Source organism: Strigops habroptila, chromosome 5 (assembly GCF_004027225.2).
Source record: "Strigops habroptila isolate Jane chromosome 5, bStrHab1.2.pri, whole genome shotgun sequence".
Classification (NCBI taxonomy): domain Eukaryota; kingdom Metazoa; phylum Chordata; class Aves; order Psittaciformes; family Psittacidae; genus Strigops; species Strigops habroptila.
Window position 1 is genome coordinate 8,421,028 of NC_044281.2, and position 19,259 is coordinate 8,440,286.

At 43.7% G+C, this 19,259-nt stretch overlaps 1 protein-coding gene across 5 annotated transcripts; it reads left to right on the forward strand.

Annotated features, from left to right (window-relative positions):
• Positions 1–1,703: 1,703 nt before the first annotated feature.
• On the forward strand, positions 1,704–18,902 carry C5H2orf88 (chromosome 5 C2orf88 homolog). 5 transcript variants are annotated; one of them, XR_003991493.1, is made up of 5 exons: positions 1,704–1,780; positions 6,497–6,675; positions 11,954–12,058; positions 12,683–12,759; positions 16,285–18,902. XR_003991493.1 is itself a non-coding variant. In XM_030486805.1 (5 exons), the coding sequence occupies exon 5, from the start codon at positions 16,451–16,453 to the stop codon at positions 16,712–16,714; it is 264 nt and encodes an 87-aa protein (XP_030342665.1). In that variant the 5' UTR covers positions 6,331–6,675; positions 11,954–12,058; positions 12,683–12,759; positions 15,010–15,098; positions 16,285–16,450; the 3' UTR covers positions 16,715–18,435. The 5 variants fall into 5 exon arrangements, 3 of the variants coding, with proteins under 3 accessions (XP_030342665.1, XP_030342664.1, XP_030342666.1); XR_003991492.1 differs by lacking the exon at positions 1,704–1,780 and adding an exon at positions 6,145–6,230; XM_030486805.1 differs by lacking the exon at positions 1,704–1,780 and adding an exon at positions 15,010–15,098 and having other exon boundaries at positions 6,331–6,675; positions 16,285–18,435.
• The last annotated feature ends 357 nt before the right edge of the window (positions 18,903–19,259 follow it).

The window sequence follows — 19,259 nt, forward strand, 5'->3', positions numbered from 1 at the left end:
ATGGATGTGCAGTGCTGCTTTGGTGATTTAGTGCTTCATTCCTGTATACACCACAGAAGGAGCTATCATTTAGAAAGGTTTCTTAAAAGACTGCTAGCCGCTGCTGTGGCACCAAAATGAGCCATAGACTTGAGGCCAGTGTCTGGGGAATATGGTTTGCTCCTCTATTAGCACAGAGCCCTGGGCACGGTTAACTGCCAGCGAGTCTTGGTCAGTTCAAAATGCTCAATCCCCTCCATTGGAAGAAATTCCACTACTCTGGAAAACTGTTGCCTTTAATGAGAATTAATACTTGATTTTATTTTATTGTTTGAAGATTTCTTGGCTCCTTCTGCATTCCTCAGGTGTCTGCTTTGTGTTTACTTGAGAACGACTACAGTGCCCTTGGGGAGCGGGGGCAATTTAGAGAGTCCAGGGAGTCAGCAGTGCTCCCCACTGTAGGACACACAATCTGAAAAGCCCCAAGAGCATTAGGAAAGCATTAGGCTTTTGCAATATTACAATCTTCAAGCTTTAGAGGAACCCAAGAAAATCTAATACGGTGAAACTACTTCATGACATTCACCAGATACTTACAAATGCCTTTAAGTTTTAGTAGTTTGTTTGTTTAGCCTAAAATTTTCTTCTAATTACATGTGTAGAGTATATGGTGCTTATAAAACAAGGCTTTACTTTACAAAAGCATCTCAATTTTTTGAAAGAAGGAAGGACACACTTGTATCTGGTGTATCCAAGTGTTGATTAACCTCATTCTTTCTCTTATAGACATAATTTTCTATACAGTGTCTTCCTTCAGTCCTAAAGTTTTTTCCCTCTATATGCCTAGGCCAGGCTCTAGCCCTGCTTTTACCTCACTATTTGTAGGCTATGATGGAAGTGTCTTTTTGCATTGTAACAGTGCCACAAAAGCTATAACCTGTGCTAGATAGCTATGGTTTTCAGAGTTCAATATTTACTTTGTCTTATTTCTTGATAAATGGGAGAGGTACAGAAATGATGGAGAATGGACAAGAGGAGATATATTACAAACAGGCATCAGGTTTCTGACTAAAAAGCAGAAATAAGGAAAGCATTTCAGGCCCTGCCTGAAAACAGAGGACAAAAGCTTTCATGGGCTCACTCTGACTTACTGCTTTCTTGTAAACTTTGTCTTGTCTGTTCTACAAAACCCCAACCTATTTTCTTAATGGTCTCCTTTTAACAGTATTTCAATGAGATGCAACATTATGTAAGTTCTTCAAAATATTACTGGTTTTATCAAACAGGCAAGACCCATTTTGTGAATTAACTTTTGTTTTAAAGATTCCTAAAATTGCCCAAATAGAATTTCACTACAAGCTTTCTATTAACTTTTGGATTAATGGCTAACACGCATTGAAACAAAAGCATCTAACAACTATTACATTCAGGTGGCCAAACATTTATGCTATATAGAGATGTTGTAATTTACTTTATAACCCCTGTTCTGGTTTCCTCTTTTTTATTAGTGATAAGTATAGTTGTTCTATGGGAGAAAAGAATTAAGACCCACACCTTACAACTCATTTTATTTGGGCAGAGTGCCATTTTATAGTGTAACATATTGTCACAATTATATTTTTAGCATATTTATAAGCATCTAGACAAGTTTTAAGTAAGAATGTTGTTTCTTGACTGGAAATTTTGCAAATATGGTGGCTTAAGGAGTTGCAAATGTCTTCACAGGTGTTGGTGACTGGCTGAAATGAACTACTGCAACCCAACCCCTGTCCACTGAAATACTGCAGCACAACGCTGAAGTGTAAGTACATGAGTAAAACTGAGCACGTGCCTCAAGTTCTGTGCTAAATGGGGTATTTCACCCATTTTTGGAAAAAGCAGGTCTGTCCCCAAATATCTCAATTGCATTTCATGATGAAGACTGATGATGACAGTCACCTATCTACTCTCACATAGTGCGGGGATTCATTAATGTGTATGAAGTTCAGTGAATATGCTGATGGTTCATGTTGTTTTTCTCCTTTGAGCTATAGCAATATAAGCACATCCAAGTAACAAAAAAAGATCAAGTTAATACCAATGGGGTAAACACTGTATTTCAAATATTCAGGGTATCTTCATACAAAAAAGTGGAAATAGGGTTTACATTCATATACTAAACTTACAGTTAAAAACTGTCAAACCCTTTTTTGAGAGCAGGAGGATGGGATGTTCCAAAAACAATTGTGATCTAGAAATCAATGTTGTGCCCTAAGGTTTGGCGCAAACGTGCAATCACCACTGTCATGCACTTTTGGTAGTAACCGAGTTGAAAACTAGGGCAGCACTGAGTGATTTCCATGGTTATGCTCGGGCATACTCTAATCATACTTGTCCTTCCTTTTAATCAACCTGGTTGCAAACATTAAGGAAATATGTTAAGAAATTATGAGCTCTGAGGAAAGGCTTTGGTAAATATCAGTTTTGCACAGAATACAAGAGCAGTGCGTAATGAAACAAGAATTAAGGAGAAAACAGAAAAATCCATAGCTGAGGAAAAGAACATCTTTCACATCAAGAAGTTTTTGAAAACAGAACATGTATTTAAAAGGCGATTACTTAGTCTATAAAGCTGTTTGTTGCAGTGAAGTCATGGTTTTGATTTTGAACCTCTACCAAAGCACCTTATTGCAAGGCAATCAGACCATGTTGGGCAAAACTTCCTAGGCTTTTGGATTATTAGGAGATTTTAGTCAAGATCATTAGGAGATATTTAGCTCCTCACACTCTATATTGATTCTTTTCAGACTGTGTAACATTTTCCAACCCATACAGTTAGTGGATTACTGCATGTAGCAATAGATTTTGTAAAGCCACCACGTGACCGTGGGCCTGCTGGTGGGAAGCTACTGGGGCAGGGAATACTTGTCCTAGCTTCCCTTCTTGAACTCTTCAACTGCATTAGGAACACGTGTCTCCACAAAGCATTCCTTAATACAGGTGTATGCGTGGATGTTAAAACGAATTGAGAAACAGAGCAAGAATGAAGTGGTTCAGCCTCAACCAATGACTAGGGACTCAGCTTGCCGCTGGATTTGGACAGATCCAGTTCTTCTCCATGGAGTTTTGTAGGCCTTTTCGAATACCACATCCCATGTCAATGGGTTCTTAACTTAAGCACTGCTTGGGAAAAAGTTATTTTTTTCTCTGCTTTTACTATGAGGGTGCTGAGGTGCTGGCACAGACTCTTCCCAGAGAAGCTGTGGCTGCCCCATCCCTGGATGTGTTCAAGGCCAGGTTGGGTGGAGCTTTGAGCAACCTGCTCTAGTGGAAGGTGTCCCTGCCTGTGGCACGGGGTTGGAACTGGGTGAGTTTTAAGGTTCTTTCCAACACACATCATTTAATGATTCTGAAAGAAAGGCAGGGAGACTCTGATGCAGCATATGTCAGTGTGCAGGACTTATGGACTGGCCATCCTGGCAGCACCTAGAAAAAACACGTGCTACTTCTTGCCCACCTGGCCAGCAACATAGCAGAGGTCAGAAGATGTAGAAGAAAGCTGGGGTGGTTGTAAATTGGTCACAGGTGAAATGAGAGGGAGCTGAGATACTGCCAAGCAGAAGAGGAGATGAGTAGTGCAAAAATGGGTGTAGGATATTGTGGGTTTATGGGGCATGGAAGAGGGATTGAAGGCTTGGAGGGGGAAGGGTTTGCAGAGGAAGCCACGAAAAGCAGCAGGTGGAAGGATGAGGACAAGAACTGTGAAATTACATCAGAGGGAGGAAGAAACCAGATTTCATTTATTGTTACCCTCGGACAAACTCTGAAAGTTTGGCACATGGTAGAGAGGCTGGTCAGTGACAAATTTTACACCAAAACTAGCAGGTTAGCAATTTCTTACCAGAGCTCCTCTGAAACCTCAGCATAGCTATCATCTAATTTGGCATCCAGTTACCATTCCAGCAGTGCCAATATTAGCACCATTCAGTACCTTCCAGGGTTCAATCTGCACCATTGTCCTCCCGCTGCATGCACTTTATTATCAGAAAGTGTTTGTATTGCTCTGGCGACATACAAGCAGTTGTGCCCCACCGGGATGAACATGTGCATGCAGAGCAGGCTATGCCAAGCATTTAGAGGGTCTGGACTGTAGAAGATCTAGCGATCTGTAATAAGTAAATAACTAAGAAAAATAGCTAAGAAAATAAATATCAGATCTTATGACAACAAAAACGTCAGACGTGGTTCAAAACAGTGCTTCTGGAGAGAGGGTAGCACAATCTGGGAAACTGAGTCCAAGAAAGGCTTTGGTGCCCACCCAAACCAGCCCATGCATAGCTCAGGCTCTGTGTCCTGGCAGGGGGTAGGATACCCTGCTCTGTGAGTGACTGCTGCACCTCTGAGGCCTCCGTGCTGGGGCTGGGGTACCTCCAGCTTGGGCATTGTGGTTTTCAGCATCACAGCACCCGTGCCTGGCCCCAACCTTTCACACGGAAATGCTTTACGAGGTAAATATTTCATCCGTGCCTGGTGGCAGTCATTTCAAATGGATGCGCCGTATATAAAAAGACTGACTGCTTTGCTTGAGCCAAACATAATGAGCTGTCTTGCACACTCCACACCTAATAAAATATTAAATATGTTTTGGCACCCAGAAATAAATACTGGCTCGAAATTCCCATCACATGGATCTCCCTCCCCTTACCTCCCTGTCCTCCCCCCCTGCTTTATACTGAAGTACTGCTGCTCAGACTAAACAGTCTGTTGTCAGGTTGTCACACGGGAGGCGAGCAGTGCACAGTGCCATAGGGTTATTATCTGTTGGGATGTAACAAAGTGATCAAATCGGGCACTAGTGATGTACTTGCAGTCTGTGAAATGTCTGCCCTGTGTCTCAAAGCTGCTCAGTGGGAAATGCTGGGGGCTCAGTGAGAACAGTAGGAACTCACTTAAAGCTGAAGTTAAAAGTGGAGCCTTGTGTTAGAAACCAGGATAAATAGAATATTATAAATAGAACAGAAACTAGAATAGAAAAAGAGCACAGTAACCATAAACTGCTACAAAGATATTCATAATTCAGTTATCAAATTCTTATTTAAAAACTGTTTGTGTATAGCTTAAAAATCACTGTTGTAATAATACCCACGTGTTCATGCAAGGTAACAATTCCTTTCCAGTACTCCATCTCGTTTTAATTCTCAGTGCTATGATTTTATTTGGTTTGCTCCTCCAGCCACCCAGAGGCAAACTAAAACAGCAGTAAAAACATGTGACCAATATCTACTCAGGGCAGCGGGTCCCAAGTCAAAGCTCCTTGAAATCACAGGGTAAAGTGCCCCCAGCTTTACCTGGGCTTTGAGTCAAGCTCCTAAAACCTGCTCCTAAAACCCAGAGGGACACAGGGGGTGTTTGTGCCTCTCCAGCCTATGGCTCTCCCGGCCTCCCTGTGACCCAGCAGCTACATGTACAATTGTGTTTTCTTGGCTAATATTACCAGTGTGGTGTTTTCTTTGGCTTTGATAACGTTGTGATAAATTCCTTGGCTGGCCAGTGCCTAACTGGAATACATTAGAAACCTACCTGGCAGTAAAACTGTTGCCTAAATGCATAGGAAGGCTTAGCCACAGGTCAGCATGCCCACTCCAAGCGAGTGCTGCCTGCGCCGAGGCACTGCTCAGCCCCTTCATTCAGGAGCTGCCTTTTGGGGTGGGGGCATTTTTCAAATAGCTTTGGTATAATAATATTTGTCTGCAGTCGTACATGACTTGATGCTGCCTGACAGGATAGAACAGCAGGAGCATCACCCGGGCCTCACCCTTCGCCTTCCCCACGGTTTTCTTCACTTCAGCATTCACCGCTCCGTGGCGCGTTCGCGTTCACCCAAAGGGACTGAGTCGAACATGTGATGAGCTTTCACACGGTAACTCCGTCCTTTAACGACGCTCCCCCCCAATTTCAGAGCACGAGAAGCTGACGAGCGGCGTTTTGCCTGGGCGCGCCTGTGTTTCTTTCCCCTTTTCCCCCCCATTGTAACTCGCGGGACCCATCCCCGCCCTGTCTCGGCCGCCAGTGGGGACTGGTGTGTCTCGGAGAGGGTGGTGGCGGTGCGGGGCGGTGTTGCCCGCCGGGCGGGCGGGTCGGGGCCGCGGCGCTGCTGAAGGGCACGGCGGGGCGGTGGCACCTCCCTTCCCCGCTCCGCCCCGCCCCGCCGGCAGCACCAGCGCCGTCGGTGCCGCGGGGAGGGCGGAGAGCGCCCGGCGGAGAGGAGCGGCGTGAGTGGCGCTGCGGGCGGGCAGGGGCCCCTCCCCGGCCGCTACCTGTGCGAGCGCTGCGGGGCCGAACCGAACCGAGCCGAGCCGGCTCCCGCCGCGCGGAGCGGGGCGACGGGGCTCGGTGGCGAAGCCCCGGCGGTGCGGGGCGGAGGCCGGTCGGGGCCCGCCCGGAGCCCCGCGGTGCCGGGTGCGGTTACGGGTAGTTTCCCGAAAGTGGTGTGGAAATGACTTCATGGTGGCTTTGCATCTCTGTCGTTCGTGAACAGGAATCGGGAGGACGCGGCGTTGGTGGGACGAGGGCCTGATCCTGCGGGCACCGGCGGAGGACGGAGCAGCCCTCTCCCGCCTCGCTGGCCCCAGGAGCTGCTGCTCGATGGACAGAGGCGTGCTGGTGGGACCGCGTTTACAACATGCTCTTGGCACTTCGGCTGTCCCCACCGTGCTGGTATGTCAGACAGGCTTCTTGCTTGCATCTCATCATCTCCCCTTCCTTAGGTCCTGCCACGGCTGGGGTAGCCTGGTGCTGGTTTGTGGAAGGGATGGGCTGCGTCCCCTCACAGCAGTCACAGTGCGTGGTGACCCATGGGGCGAGCTGTGGCCTTGGGCAGGACGGGCCTTCAGCATGTGGAGGAAAGGAGGAAGAGCTAGGCTTTGAGGTGGGGTTTTCAGGACAGGCGGTGGTAACACCTTACTCCTCCCGTTGGCACAAGGAGGTTGCTAGCAACAGAGTCCTACAAACTGGGCAGAGCAAAGGTACAGCCCTTTGGCGTTGCCTGGGAAGAGGTGGTGCTATGTAAAGCCACGTGTGCAATGCAGAGCGGGAAGGTAAATGGCCTGGCTGCTCCTCTGTAAGAGCCTTCCTGCTGCAGGGAGGACATGGGACGACTGTTTGCTGGCAGGGGTGGTGTGAGGGTTTCTTGTCAGGCCCTACTGTGCCATGAGTGCCTTTTCCAAGCTTTAGCCCAAACCTGGACAGGGCAGGTTGCCTTCATCTAGTACATAATAAAATACAGATTTGGTAGCGTAAGGTCAGCCATGGCAAAAATTGTAGAACATTTAGAAATGTCTTATGCTTTCTCATGATTCAGGAAGTAGGACTTGAAATCATGTTTCTAAATACAGTAATTAAAAAGGAAAAATATAGGGATTTGTACTGTAGTCTTTAACAAAGTGGCATTTTTAACCTTTGAGTACATACAAATTAGTTTTCTTCATCACATTATGTTCTGCTGAGAAAATTGTTTATTTAAAATCCCTTTGGTTTGTACAAGTAGCACAGGGGGCTGTGCGGGGCCTCGCGATGCTCGTGTCTCAGGGGCCAAGGTGGTTCCATGGGCAGGGTCCTGGGGGAGAGCTGGCAGTGCTGCTGGGCTCTGCGGGCACCACTGCCTCGCCTGGCTGCTGGCCACCCTGCTGCTCCGGCCCAGAGGCGGCAGCTCCCTTACAGGTAGAAGCTGGCACATCGGGAGCAATGAAATTCAAGGAAAATACCTGGGGAGAGCTGTGAGACAGTGATATTTAAGGCTGACGTAGTTCTTTATTGCAATTCTGGGCAGCTTTTGTACAGCTGGAGGATCTGGTCGTTAACTCCTCACTTTGTTCTCTTACTCCTTGGCTGATTTCTGGCACTCATTAGTAACATAGTTGTGATTTTAAAATGCAGGGCTGTGTTTTCCTGTGTGTTTCTATGTGAGACGCGGAAAAACAGGTCTTCTGTTGCATTCCTGAGCCCCAGTTTTACGTTTGGCTTCTGCATAGGGAGATTAAAGAGCAGAATCGGGTTGTGCACTGCTTTTCTTGTACTACTCTTACCTGGTTGATCTTGGGCAGATCCTGGCCATCTCCTTCCTCTGACTTTCACTCATGCTAATCTAGGGGGACCTTTGCCTTTGTAAGGGCATCACAAAGCAAAACAACGCACCTCATTCATACCTTGCAGTCTGCAGCTCCATATGCTCGTAGTTGAATCTTGTGACTACAAGATACTACAATAAAACACGACTCTGTCAGGCTGAGATACTGATCCAGTGTTCTGCCTGCTGCTGCTCATCAGTTCCCGCTGGCAGGATCCCCAGGCTGGGCAGCAGCCAGGGATAATGGCAGGAGGGGCTTTCTTGCTTGTGAAGGTTTGTGCATCCCTGCTCGCTGTCTGCAGCAGCCTGTCTCTGGCTGGACCTGTGAAGGACAGTAATCCCCCTTTACAGACAAGGCTAGATCCTAAGCTTTAGCGTAAGTGTAGGTAGCTTGATGTTCTAATGTCTTCCTGAAGGTGGGCTGTTAATAGGTAGGCTGTGACTCCACAATTGACTTGTTGGGATGGAAGTTGTGTGGTATATCTAGGAAAATACCAGTTTCTGTTCTGGTTTGTTCAAAACAGTGTCACATTGTAATAAACCAACAGGCTGCTTCATTTGGAGCTGGTGCCATGCGTTAGAGCAGTCTAACTTGGCCAATGTCTCTGATGCCCTTTGGTGGTACACCTTGTGTTTTCCCCTGCTGCGGGGAAGATGTTTTTAGGGGTGTTCTTCAGCCTATAGATTTGCAGCTAATCCCTATGGGGGGTGGGCTGATAATCACAACTGTGGGCTTTGCTGAATGATGTGTTGAACCCATATCTTCCTCAGGGCAAGGAAACAGCTGTACCATCTATGTTAAAAACTTGATGTCTATTTCTTATATTTTGTTTTTGTTCACTCACCAGTTTCAAGCATTATTTTGTATTTGGGTTCTTAGAGAGTTTCAGGTCTCCTCTAGGACATCAGCTTTTCCTCCTTCTGAACCAAGGCATTCCTCTATAATTTCTGTAGTCGGGTTCCTTAAGACTTGGCTAAACTTCTTGCAGATGGACTTTCTGAGAAGCTGTGCATCTTCCTCATGCCCTTTCTTGTACAGTCTTGCTTGGAGGCCTCACTTGCTAAGGAACTCCATTGGTCACTCTTACTCATCTAGAAAACAGGCTTTAATCAACAGAAGGCATCCCGCTGTTGTTTGTGTGAGGGTAGGTTAAGCTGATGTTCTCTCTTGTCTGTGGTCTGGCAGAGAGTCTGTACTGATAAATGTCTGCTCACTAGTATTCTGAGACCCTGAGGGGGTGGGGGGGAACCACCAGGGCATTGAAAAATCAAGGAGAATTAATATGTTGTGCATATTTCTGTCCAAATTTGGTGAAAATAGTAGTATGTACAGGTGCTTGGGCAAGCAGCTAGGTTATAATGAGAGCAGAACTGGTGAGAAGTTTTCAGCATCCTCTTGCCTTCAGGCTGCTTTGTGAGCTTCATGCAGTTCTGGTAAATAAAGCCCTGTACTGGAGGGAGGAAGGATTTCAGGACAGGCTGACTGGATACAGCTTTACTTTCATGAAATCAGACAGCTACCAAGCACACAATGCTCTTTGCTTTTAACAAGATGGGTTTTTCCTGGGTGAAAACTCACCTTGTGGCTACTGAGGACTGTACTGACTGGCACTGCTGTTTTCTGAACTGTTGGTATTTTTGCCTGAAGGTTCCCTGCTGTACTTCACCCTTGCTTGCTACTTCCGAAAGCATGGGTAAGATTGCTAGAGCAGTAAGGAAAGCACTTGGTTTTGTTCCTGACTTCTGTGGTTGCATGTCTGTTGTGTGTGTGTATGGGGTTTGGTTGTTCTTTTTGTTGTAGGTTGGTGTTTTGTTTGCTTGTTTGTTTCTAAGTCAGTACTGGCTTTAGATTCAGAAGCTTTAGATTTCCAGAGAGTGTCAGCATAAAAACTCACATCAACATAGGTATACTATTTAACAGCAAAAAAACCTGATTCCCCCGCTCCCACTGTGCACATAAATCATGAATTGAGGAGAAGAAACATTTTCCTCTCTCCTGTTTCTCCCTCTAATCTTCTTTAAGATTTTCATGTTCCTTAACTGCACTGCTAAAGTGGTTGAGAGTTGAAATTTGACATGGAAATTGCCTCCATTAAGTAACTCGGTGTTCTGACTGAAAAAGGAGGTCATAGCAAGGTGGTGTCTGTCTCTTCTTCCAAGTAAAAAGTGATAGGACAAAAGGAAACAGCCTCAAGCTGCACCAGGGGAGGTTTAGATTGGATATTAGGAACAATTTCTTCACCAAAAGGGTTGTTGTCAAGCATTGGAACAGGATGCCCAGGGCAGTGGTGGAGTCCCCATCCCTGGAAGTGTTTAAAAGACATGTAGATGTGGCACTTAGACATGGTTTAGTGGTGGCCTTGGCAGTGCTGGGTTAACGGTTGGACTTGATGATCTTAAAGGTTTTCTCCGACCTAAACAATCCTATGATCAACTGTCATCTTACTGAAAACCCTTTTAAAGTAAGCTAGAGGTCATGCCTGGTTCTGAAAAGTAAGTGTGTTGTTTCCCCATTCAAACTGGCTTAGAAGCCTGCAAAAGTTTTATCAATTCTGGCCATAGGGGGTGGAGGGAACCTTGAAATTCCAGCATGTACCCTGAGACAGATAACCAGAAGACTCACACTGATACGCTAATCCTGCACAGCCGTTGTTTGCGGTTCCTGCATCCAGCCCTTTCCAATCCGTAGCTCTTATCTCTTGCTGGCAGTAAGCAACACGAGGGAGAGGATGGCTCTGTGAGGAATGAGGGCTCCATTTTTGCTGTTTGTTGCCCGAGTTGTTTCAGGGTGTTTAGGTAAATCAGTGATTGCCTGAGGTAGCTGGATCTTGGGAATCATGCTTGTCTTCAAATAACTCCAGCTTTTTAAAACCTCCTTTTCCTATGATGGGAAGGAGTCTTTGTAATAAACGTTACTACCGTGTGCTGCCTCTGTAGGATTTGCAGAGAACTGGATGTGAAGGAGAGGCAGACATTAAACCTGGTGGTTTGGAGTGCTCTGAGAGCCCCTGACTGGGCTGCTCTGCACGGGAGCCTCCGAGTCCTGAGCGACAGAGGCAATGCTGTGCACTAACTGAGTGATTCATTCCTCTGTCATCTATGTGCTGCTGCTCTGTTTGAAACTGCAGAGCACCCAGAGGCATAATATCATGTATCCTCCTGAATAGCATCCCACCTTGTTAGGGAGAGGAAAGGCAGATGTAGGATGTTCTGGGTTTCTGTTTCTCTCCATTATTGCATGGAGGATGCAACTATTTAACGCAATTAGATGCAGTTCAGAGGTCTGGATGCCTGAATGCTGCTTGGTTTACCTCTGCTGGTACCTCAGCTGGATCACCCGCCTCAAGTTTGAATGTCTTTGTAACAAAAGAGTAATGTTTATTGTTTCCATGATAATAACAGCACTGTGATTGCCTGAAAACTCTCCCTATGCTCTTGGATGATAAAGGTCCAGGTCTCAGCAGAAGCTCTGAGAGGGAGAAGGGAAAACAGGAGAGAACTTTTAAGCTTTGGCAAAAGATGGGGCACTCCAGATGCTGGCATCTGATCCTTCGTATATCCTTGCCGAAATTGTCCTTAACTGGACTTGGGGAGGATGGAGGTTGGCATCCTGCAAACAGGACAGGAGGCGCTTGCCCAAGCAGTGGCCTCACTGTATGCTGGGATTAGGTGCTGTATATAAATTGTTGCAGCCTACCATTCTAATTTCTGAAGTGCTGTATCATCACCTTTGTCAAAGTCAAATCCTGTGGGAGAACAGGCAGGCAGACATCTGCAAGGCCAGCGCTATGGATTTCATCTGACCTTTGATAATATGTAACTTTGACACATTCACCAGTGCTAACTTTTATTTATCGGTTCCCTTTGCAGAACCGCAAACACACAACACAACTGTGCACAACAGCACAGTTGTGAAGCTGTCTGTGCTGTGCTGGGGACAAGTGGGACAACTTGTTAAAAGCAGATGTGGTTTTGGTAAGTAGCACACTGAGCTTCTCTTCTGGATACCAAGATAAAAACTAAAAGCCTCCCTGGCTGGAGGAGGGTTACAAAGAGTCATATTTGAACCTAAATGTTTGGAAAGTGAGGAGCTTGGCTCTGTCACAGCAGAAACTACTCAGTGTGTTCAACTGGGCAAAGCTGCACTAAGCTATTTTGAAAAGTATGACTTATTTTTTAATCCAATGACAGCTGTAACAGAAAGTGTTATAGAAAGCAGTTCCTTGCAGTACAGCATTGAACTTCAAGATTATTTTATTTTTTTTTCCAAAGGTCTTATGCATGAAACTATTTAAATGGCAGCAGGAACTTACTTGCCTGTGATAGCTAGAGATGTTGTGTAACAGCAGAACTCTTGCTCTTAATGCCTGTCTTCATCATATGAAGATGTAATCCAGAGAGGCAGGTGAAACTCTTATTTTTGGATAGCTTGCATTTATCCTTTTGTAATTATTTCTTACTGATGATTTTAATACCTTAGAAAGTCTTATTTGTCTAAATAAAACTGCGGTTATGCTATTAATGCTTTTTTCCCCTGTATTTTATATTATATAATAGTGAATTGCAGGCATCCTTTTACCATTGTTTTGTTTCCTTCAGTATTTAGAAATGAACTTACCTTGGCAGGAAACACCTAGTCAGGCGGGCAAAGAGACTGCTTAGCCCTCTCATGCAAGGTGAGTTCAGCTATGTGGTATGACTCCCTCAATGCTTTCTCTCTCCTTGTATTACAGGGCACATGTGTAGTAAATAACATCATAGGTGAAGCAACACCTGAACTTCCAATTCCAGGGATACGGAAGGGAATCGATTGTTTTCAAGACTCTTAAAATAATACACAGTGTTTATGGTATTGAAGTTAAATGAGGTATTTATTTAAAAGCATATTGACTATATGTCCCCTGAAATTGAGCGCAACTAGGAACCTGTATTTCTCAGATTAATTAAATCAACATTTCAGTTACTGAAAAACTGGCCTTTAAAAAAAGATATGTTAAGGTTTGTGATGGTGCTGCTTTAACTGCTGGCTGACAGTGTAGCAGAGCAGATTGCAGCTCCCTAACCTCTGCCTCCAGCTAAGCACAGCAGCTTGTCACGTGAAGGGCTGTGTCTGCAGAGGTTTCGGCCTGAGCCTCAAACCATCTATGCGGTGGTTTCTGAGACAAATCTGGCAACAGATCAGAGCTTGGGCATTCAAACAGACTCGTGTGCAGTTACTGAATTAAACATCGTGCTGGGAGTAAAATGAGTGTCCTCCCTGCTGCCCCCCGAGGGGGTGAGCATTGTGAGGAAAACCAGGGATGCTGAAATCCCCATCAGAACTTATCCCTCTGGAGATGAGTTAGGTGGAGAGGGTTTTAACAGCACTATACCATGTATGTGCAAGCAGTGGTTGTCAGAAAAACAGGCAAGCAGTCAGAAGATTGAGGGCAGCTTCATTTGCAATCATTCATGTGCCAACAATTATTAACCCAAGTAGAATGAGCAAACTATAAAACTTACTGCAGTGACTGGGAAAGTACCGCACTCCATAAATAATGAAATGAACAACAGTCAAGAATTTAAACTAGGGTCAATAACTTTGCTTTTAAGCTCAACTAGTAATCAATTTAGAACGATTTAGTTGTCTCAGATGCCTTGCTATCTAGAAGCTTTATAGCCTGCCCCTTCCTCTGTGCAAGGCAGTCACACAGACATTTGATTTAGCCCAAATGAAAAAGCAGAGGTAAGAAGGTGGGAACAGAGGTAAATCCTGAAGGTGAAGATGCTGACCTAGGGAATTTCTTCCTACCTGCTTTAGGAGATGTTTATCCTCCCTCTATTCCCATTCCCTCCTTCTTTCTGCTAGACATTAACTCATCTGCTGGTGCCCCCTCACAAAAGAGGAAAGGAAATCTCCAGTTTTAGGACGGAAACATCTTAAACCAATGATAAAATACTAACTAAAATTGTCTGCCATTTGACAGACCTCCTTTTAGAAACACACACAAAAAGAGTATCATCTAAAAGAATATGGATCCAAACTTAGATTAGAAAATCCAAATCTGAATAGTCATTAAATAAAATATCGGGGATGAAAATCTGATAAAATACTTTTTTTTTATCAACTATGGCATAGAGCATTTGTATGGTTGGGGAATGTGAGGTTTAAATCTATGGTATTTACAGTTCTGGCTTAGCCTAAGGAGGACACGATACCTAACTGAAAACTTCTAAATGCTACCAGTAGTATAGTGAGAGGGAGGTACACAGCATATCTGTGTACCTCCCATGAAGCTTGTGTATTACCTTGGCTGGATAAAGACTGCAGTGTTCAGGTATTAGCTGTGCTGGGTTATAGATGCTGTTAGTGTTTCTTTGCCATGTCAGATACTTTGAGCTACATATTTGTTCAGAAGAGCCCGTGGAAATTATTTTTATTAATATTAATGGTAAATATTGAAATTAGACATGCACAAGGTACTAGTATTAGAAAGGTTTTAATTATTCAGATGTCTAAATTGCTTTCAGACATGTCCTTGGCCTCTGGTCTGTAAGCATGTTCTGAAAGCGTTTTAAGTTTCAGCAGTTAATAGACATTGGTATGAAGCTCATAGGGTTTTTTTTTATAAACCTCTATAGGGATCAGTGTGGTTTCTTGTGAAGGGAATCCAGCCTTTTACTCATTTAATAACAAGTTATTACAATAAAAATCTGACCGATAGCTTACCCTCTCTGTTGGGTAAAACTACAAATACTTGCAGCAGGGTTTATGTTACAGGCTTGTTCACTCTGCTGCCTGCTCTGAAATACACTGGCACATGCTGCAGAAACAAAACTTACTGAATTTTATTAAAGTGATTTACAAACACTTCTCTAAAATGCTGAAATGTTCTGACACAAAGCTTAAAGGTATGAAAACACATGTATGCACTTTGTGGTTTCAGAAGCCCTTCAGGTGTGACTTTCTGCCAGAAACACCAACCACCACTTCCAAGTACTAGCACTTCAGTCCTACAGACTGCTTCCTAAACAGGTAGTGATGTTTTTAGTGAAGCTTGTCACCGTGAACTTGGTCCTCATGAGTCAGCTGCTAGGGTGGGGAAGTCCTGTCCTACCTGTGAAGCACTGTTTGCCTACGAATGGGATTGACTTCCTCTGCAAATATTTGCCTGTGATCAGGTCACTGGATTGGAGTCCCTATTTCCCCCAGTATATAAAGCAAATAAATAAGGCTTAACATCTGTGTCATGATTGTTTTCAAAGGCTATTTACAAAAAAAATCTTTAACTTTGGCTGACCTTAGTAGAGTGTCATCGGGTGAAGCTGTAGGGAACAGTTGGTTTCTGTGCACAGTCTTTATTTTGGCTGGCAGTCTGTTAACTCCAATAAGTGGGTAAGCTCATGCCAAGCAAAGTCAGGCATATCATGAGATTCTGCTTTGTCTGTGCAGAGAAAGTAGCCTGAGAAACAGCTTTGAAGGCTAATAAACAAAAAACCGTACACCAGAATTTGGGGCTGAACAATTCGCATGCATGAGGAGTTTGACAAAAGGACCCTGTCAGGTGTTGCATTCACCACTCTCCCTCCTCTAGATGTAGAGCCGTCCTGCTTTAGCAAGAATGGTGTTCCAGCTCTGTCAGAACTGCCTTGAACACAGCAGTGTGCTGCTGCTTTCCCTGACCTCTCAAGGGAAAAAAAAGAAAAGCAGCTCTTGTTTCTTGTGAATATGTGTTCAAGCCTCCTTGAGCAACAGCAGAATGACACTGGGAATTAGCGTCACTCCTGCCCAAAGGGCGTACAACAGCCATGACACAAGGCTCTTATTCGGTGGTGGTTGTGTGGTGCCTCTTGGGGTGTTTTGGGGTTTATTTTCTTTAGCAGCAGCAGTCACTGCAGTTACACAGTATTTGTTGACAGATTCAGGAAAAGAGCACCGCATTGTCAGTTGGAAAGAAATGATTGTTTTTATTTTTTTTCCCCAAGACTTTTACATTCCTAGATGGCTTACATCATGTACTGAGAACTGCATGCAAAGGCAGTCTGAATTCAGGTCAAGCTTTGCCTATTTGTAGTAGATGTATGTTACTGATAAAAACATTTTTCGCGCACCATGAGAACATCTATTAAAGTTGCTTCTACAAGCATCTGTACTGAATTTATCCTCTGAGCTCACTCGGAAGGGTAGACTATTGTGTTTATATGAAACACTGTTTTGACAGGTTTCTTCAGAAGTAAAGAAGCACAAAAGGAGACGTTCTGCTCTTTGAAAACAACTGGAACCACTAGCAAGAAGCAGCAACACCGTGCACTGAACAAGGAAACCTTTTCCAGGTTATCAAAACATGCTGTCGAACTGAATTTTGCAGCTGCATTTTCAAATGTACCATGGGATGCATCAAATCCAAGGATGCCTTTCAAGGTTCAAATGCTATCCAGGATGAACGGATCCGGGAAGGTAATGAAGGGTGCACTGGGGAGAAATCATCACTGATAGCAGTGAAGGTGGATGAGAAAGGTCCATCAAGCACTATAGTGCTAGACTATGCACACCGTCTCTCCCGTGAGATCCTTGATCAGGCGGTGAAACAGTGGGCAGTGACTGAAAGCAAGTACAGCGACATCCCTTTTATTGAAAGTGATGTGCCCTGATCCCTGACTGGTAAAGACTGTCTTCACCATGAGTGTCCTGTCTGTGAAGCAGTTTGTATTTGGTACTAGTGCAAATAAAGTAAAATCAGCTGTGATTTGAGCATAATGCCACTATATGAATGTGTTTGCAAGAAGAGGCTGAAAAAAATTGCCTTTTCATCTATATTGCTAAGAAACTAATTGGATTACAGTAGAATCTACTAATCAAGTGTCATTTGTCATCAGCCGTATGTTGAGTATATTCTGTCTTTGTATGTGTTGAATGTGATCAGAAATAGTGTTAAAGAGGATGAGAAAAGTGTGGCTGCCCTGCAACTGTACAAGCACTGCGTCAGAGGGCCCAAAGATGCTTAACAACAAAAGGTGGATTATTTTTATGTACTGCATAAAAAATCAGTGGCCTGTTTGTAGGTGAAAAGAGGAGAACTCTCTATGCTTGGTAAATTTGTCTGCATTTTGCTGAAGTGAAACCAAGGTCTGCATGTAGCAAAGATGACCGCTGTCCGTAAATTTTACCTTAATTCTTTGACCTGGCTAAATCTGTAAACCACAAAATAATGAAGGTGATAAGAAGCATTTTATAAACCCCAGCAGTATTCAGGGAACCATATGGATTATGATACTAATCAACTTCCGTTCTTCAGTGAAACAGTGAGGAACATTACAATGTTGACAAACAGTGTGTGATAATTAACAGATGCTCTGGCTTCCATAAATGCATGAAGGCTATTCTCTAAAATCCTGCGGTAAGGTAATGACATCTGATCACTGTGTTCAGACCAAAGCTGTTTGGATTTTTGGTTTGGAGTTTGTTTTGTTTTTATGTTAGGGTGCTGTTTTTTTAGGGGGGATTGGTTTTGGTTTTTTACTGTAACCCAGACAGGTGTGCAAAAACAACTGATGCAAACTAGTGAAACAAAATAGCGTGACAGCGTTTTAAGACTGTTTGTTTCATGGGAACTATGGCTGCATTACACTAAAATTTCACATGAAAGTAACGACCTTGGGACAGTACCTTCCTTCAGCTTCTGTAGGCTCATCCTTACCTGTTGGTAAAACTGCATATGGTGATGCAGATTTGAGCTACAGAAACCTAAAGCCTGAGCAGTGCACTGAATTAGTAAATAAGCCTTAGGCCCAAAGCTTAAGGGGCTCAATTCTTTACCAATTTTATGTAGCCTGCCTCCACACACCGCACTCTGCTTCTCCAGGACTTGCAGCCTGACCTACAGTACTTGTAACTAGCATTTAAAATATGAAGAAAGAGAGGCATTAATCACAGTCATCTTAAAGCTACGGTTTTGCTGTCATTTTATACAAAGTGAATGCCTTGTAAAAGCTTGGGGTTTTAGTACCAGTTTGCTCCTTTTTCTGTTATGGCCAGTTTAAAAGACAGGCTTTATTTTCTAGATCAAACTGTTTTCCATTTTATGTTTTTGTTTTATAGAAAAATGCTTTCCATACTGGCAAAAACTGTTACTATTTTTAAAACATACACATAGTTCTAGTAAATTATATAAAGCATGATTTCTCAAGCAATGGGAAGCAAATAGAAAGAGGACCATGTACATTGTTATTTTTAGACTGTCTTAAGTCTGAGAATAAGCTATGAATTGAGCTGTTTTGAAAACTCTGCAACACAAACTTAGTGACTTTAAATCTACCTGTATGGGGAAGTGGTTTTATCAAGAGTAAAGGGTTAAAAATGGTTCTTTGTAACACAGCACAAGACTGCCATTAATTCACAGTGACCAGACTAGACTCTGCTATTATGACTCTTCTCAGGCTTTTGCTGAAAAGGGGAACAAAATCTGCTTATGTTGCATTGTTTTCTTGTTTGAAGTAATGAATCTTTGAAGCCATATGTAAAGTAGGACCAAGGCCCACTTCAATTCTACTGCTAACAGTGATGTACCTTGAAGCTCTAAAGCATTTAAAACATAAGACCATACCCTACATTTGCTCAGTCTAAAGAAACCTCCATGCCATATACTAGGATGATTTAAAAACAAAACTAAAACATTGATCAGATCAGCACATGTAATAATTTGATATTGCTTAACCACAGTATTAAAAAAGATTCCTATTCTTCTTATAGCTAAAATAAAGCTTTTACAAAAAAGGTGAACCTTTCTGTAACATTAGTCTTGACTCAAAGATATTAACACTGCCAAAGTCAGTAATTAAAGAAAAAAAATAAGAAACCCTAAATCAAACAAAAGACAAACATCCCCCCCAAAAAACCCCACAAAAACAAGGGGGGAAAAAAGAACCCCCCCCAAAAGCTCCACAGACATTATTTGCCAGATAGCTGACTAGCAGATAGAAAACTGCACTCACTTTAAGAGTGCATTTAGGTAGATCTGTCTTGACCCTTGTACAAATACCTTGGTGGCTGTCAAGGGGAGTTAGGTGTTGCAGTTTCTCAAATCCTCCCTTTGAATGTAGCCTCAGCATCTGACGCTCTTCTGGGAGTCAGAATATCAGATGCGCTTTTGAAAGCAGCTTCTCCATCGGCAGGCTGCCACTGCATGGTCCAACAGCA

Bases quoted from the DNA above. Each gene is read 5' to 3' on its own strand.
- C5H2orf88 (XM_030486805.1), top strand. From the start codon at position 16,451: ATGGGATGCATCAAATCCAAGGATGCCTTTCAAGGTTCAAATGCTATC.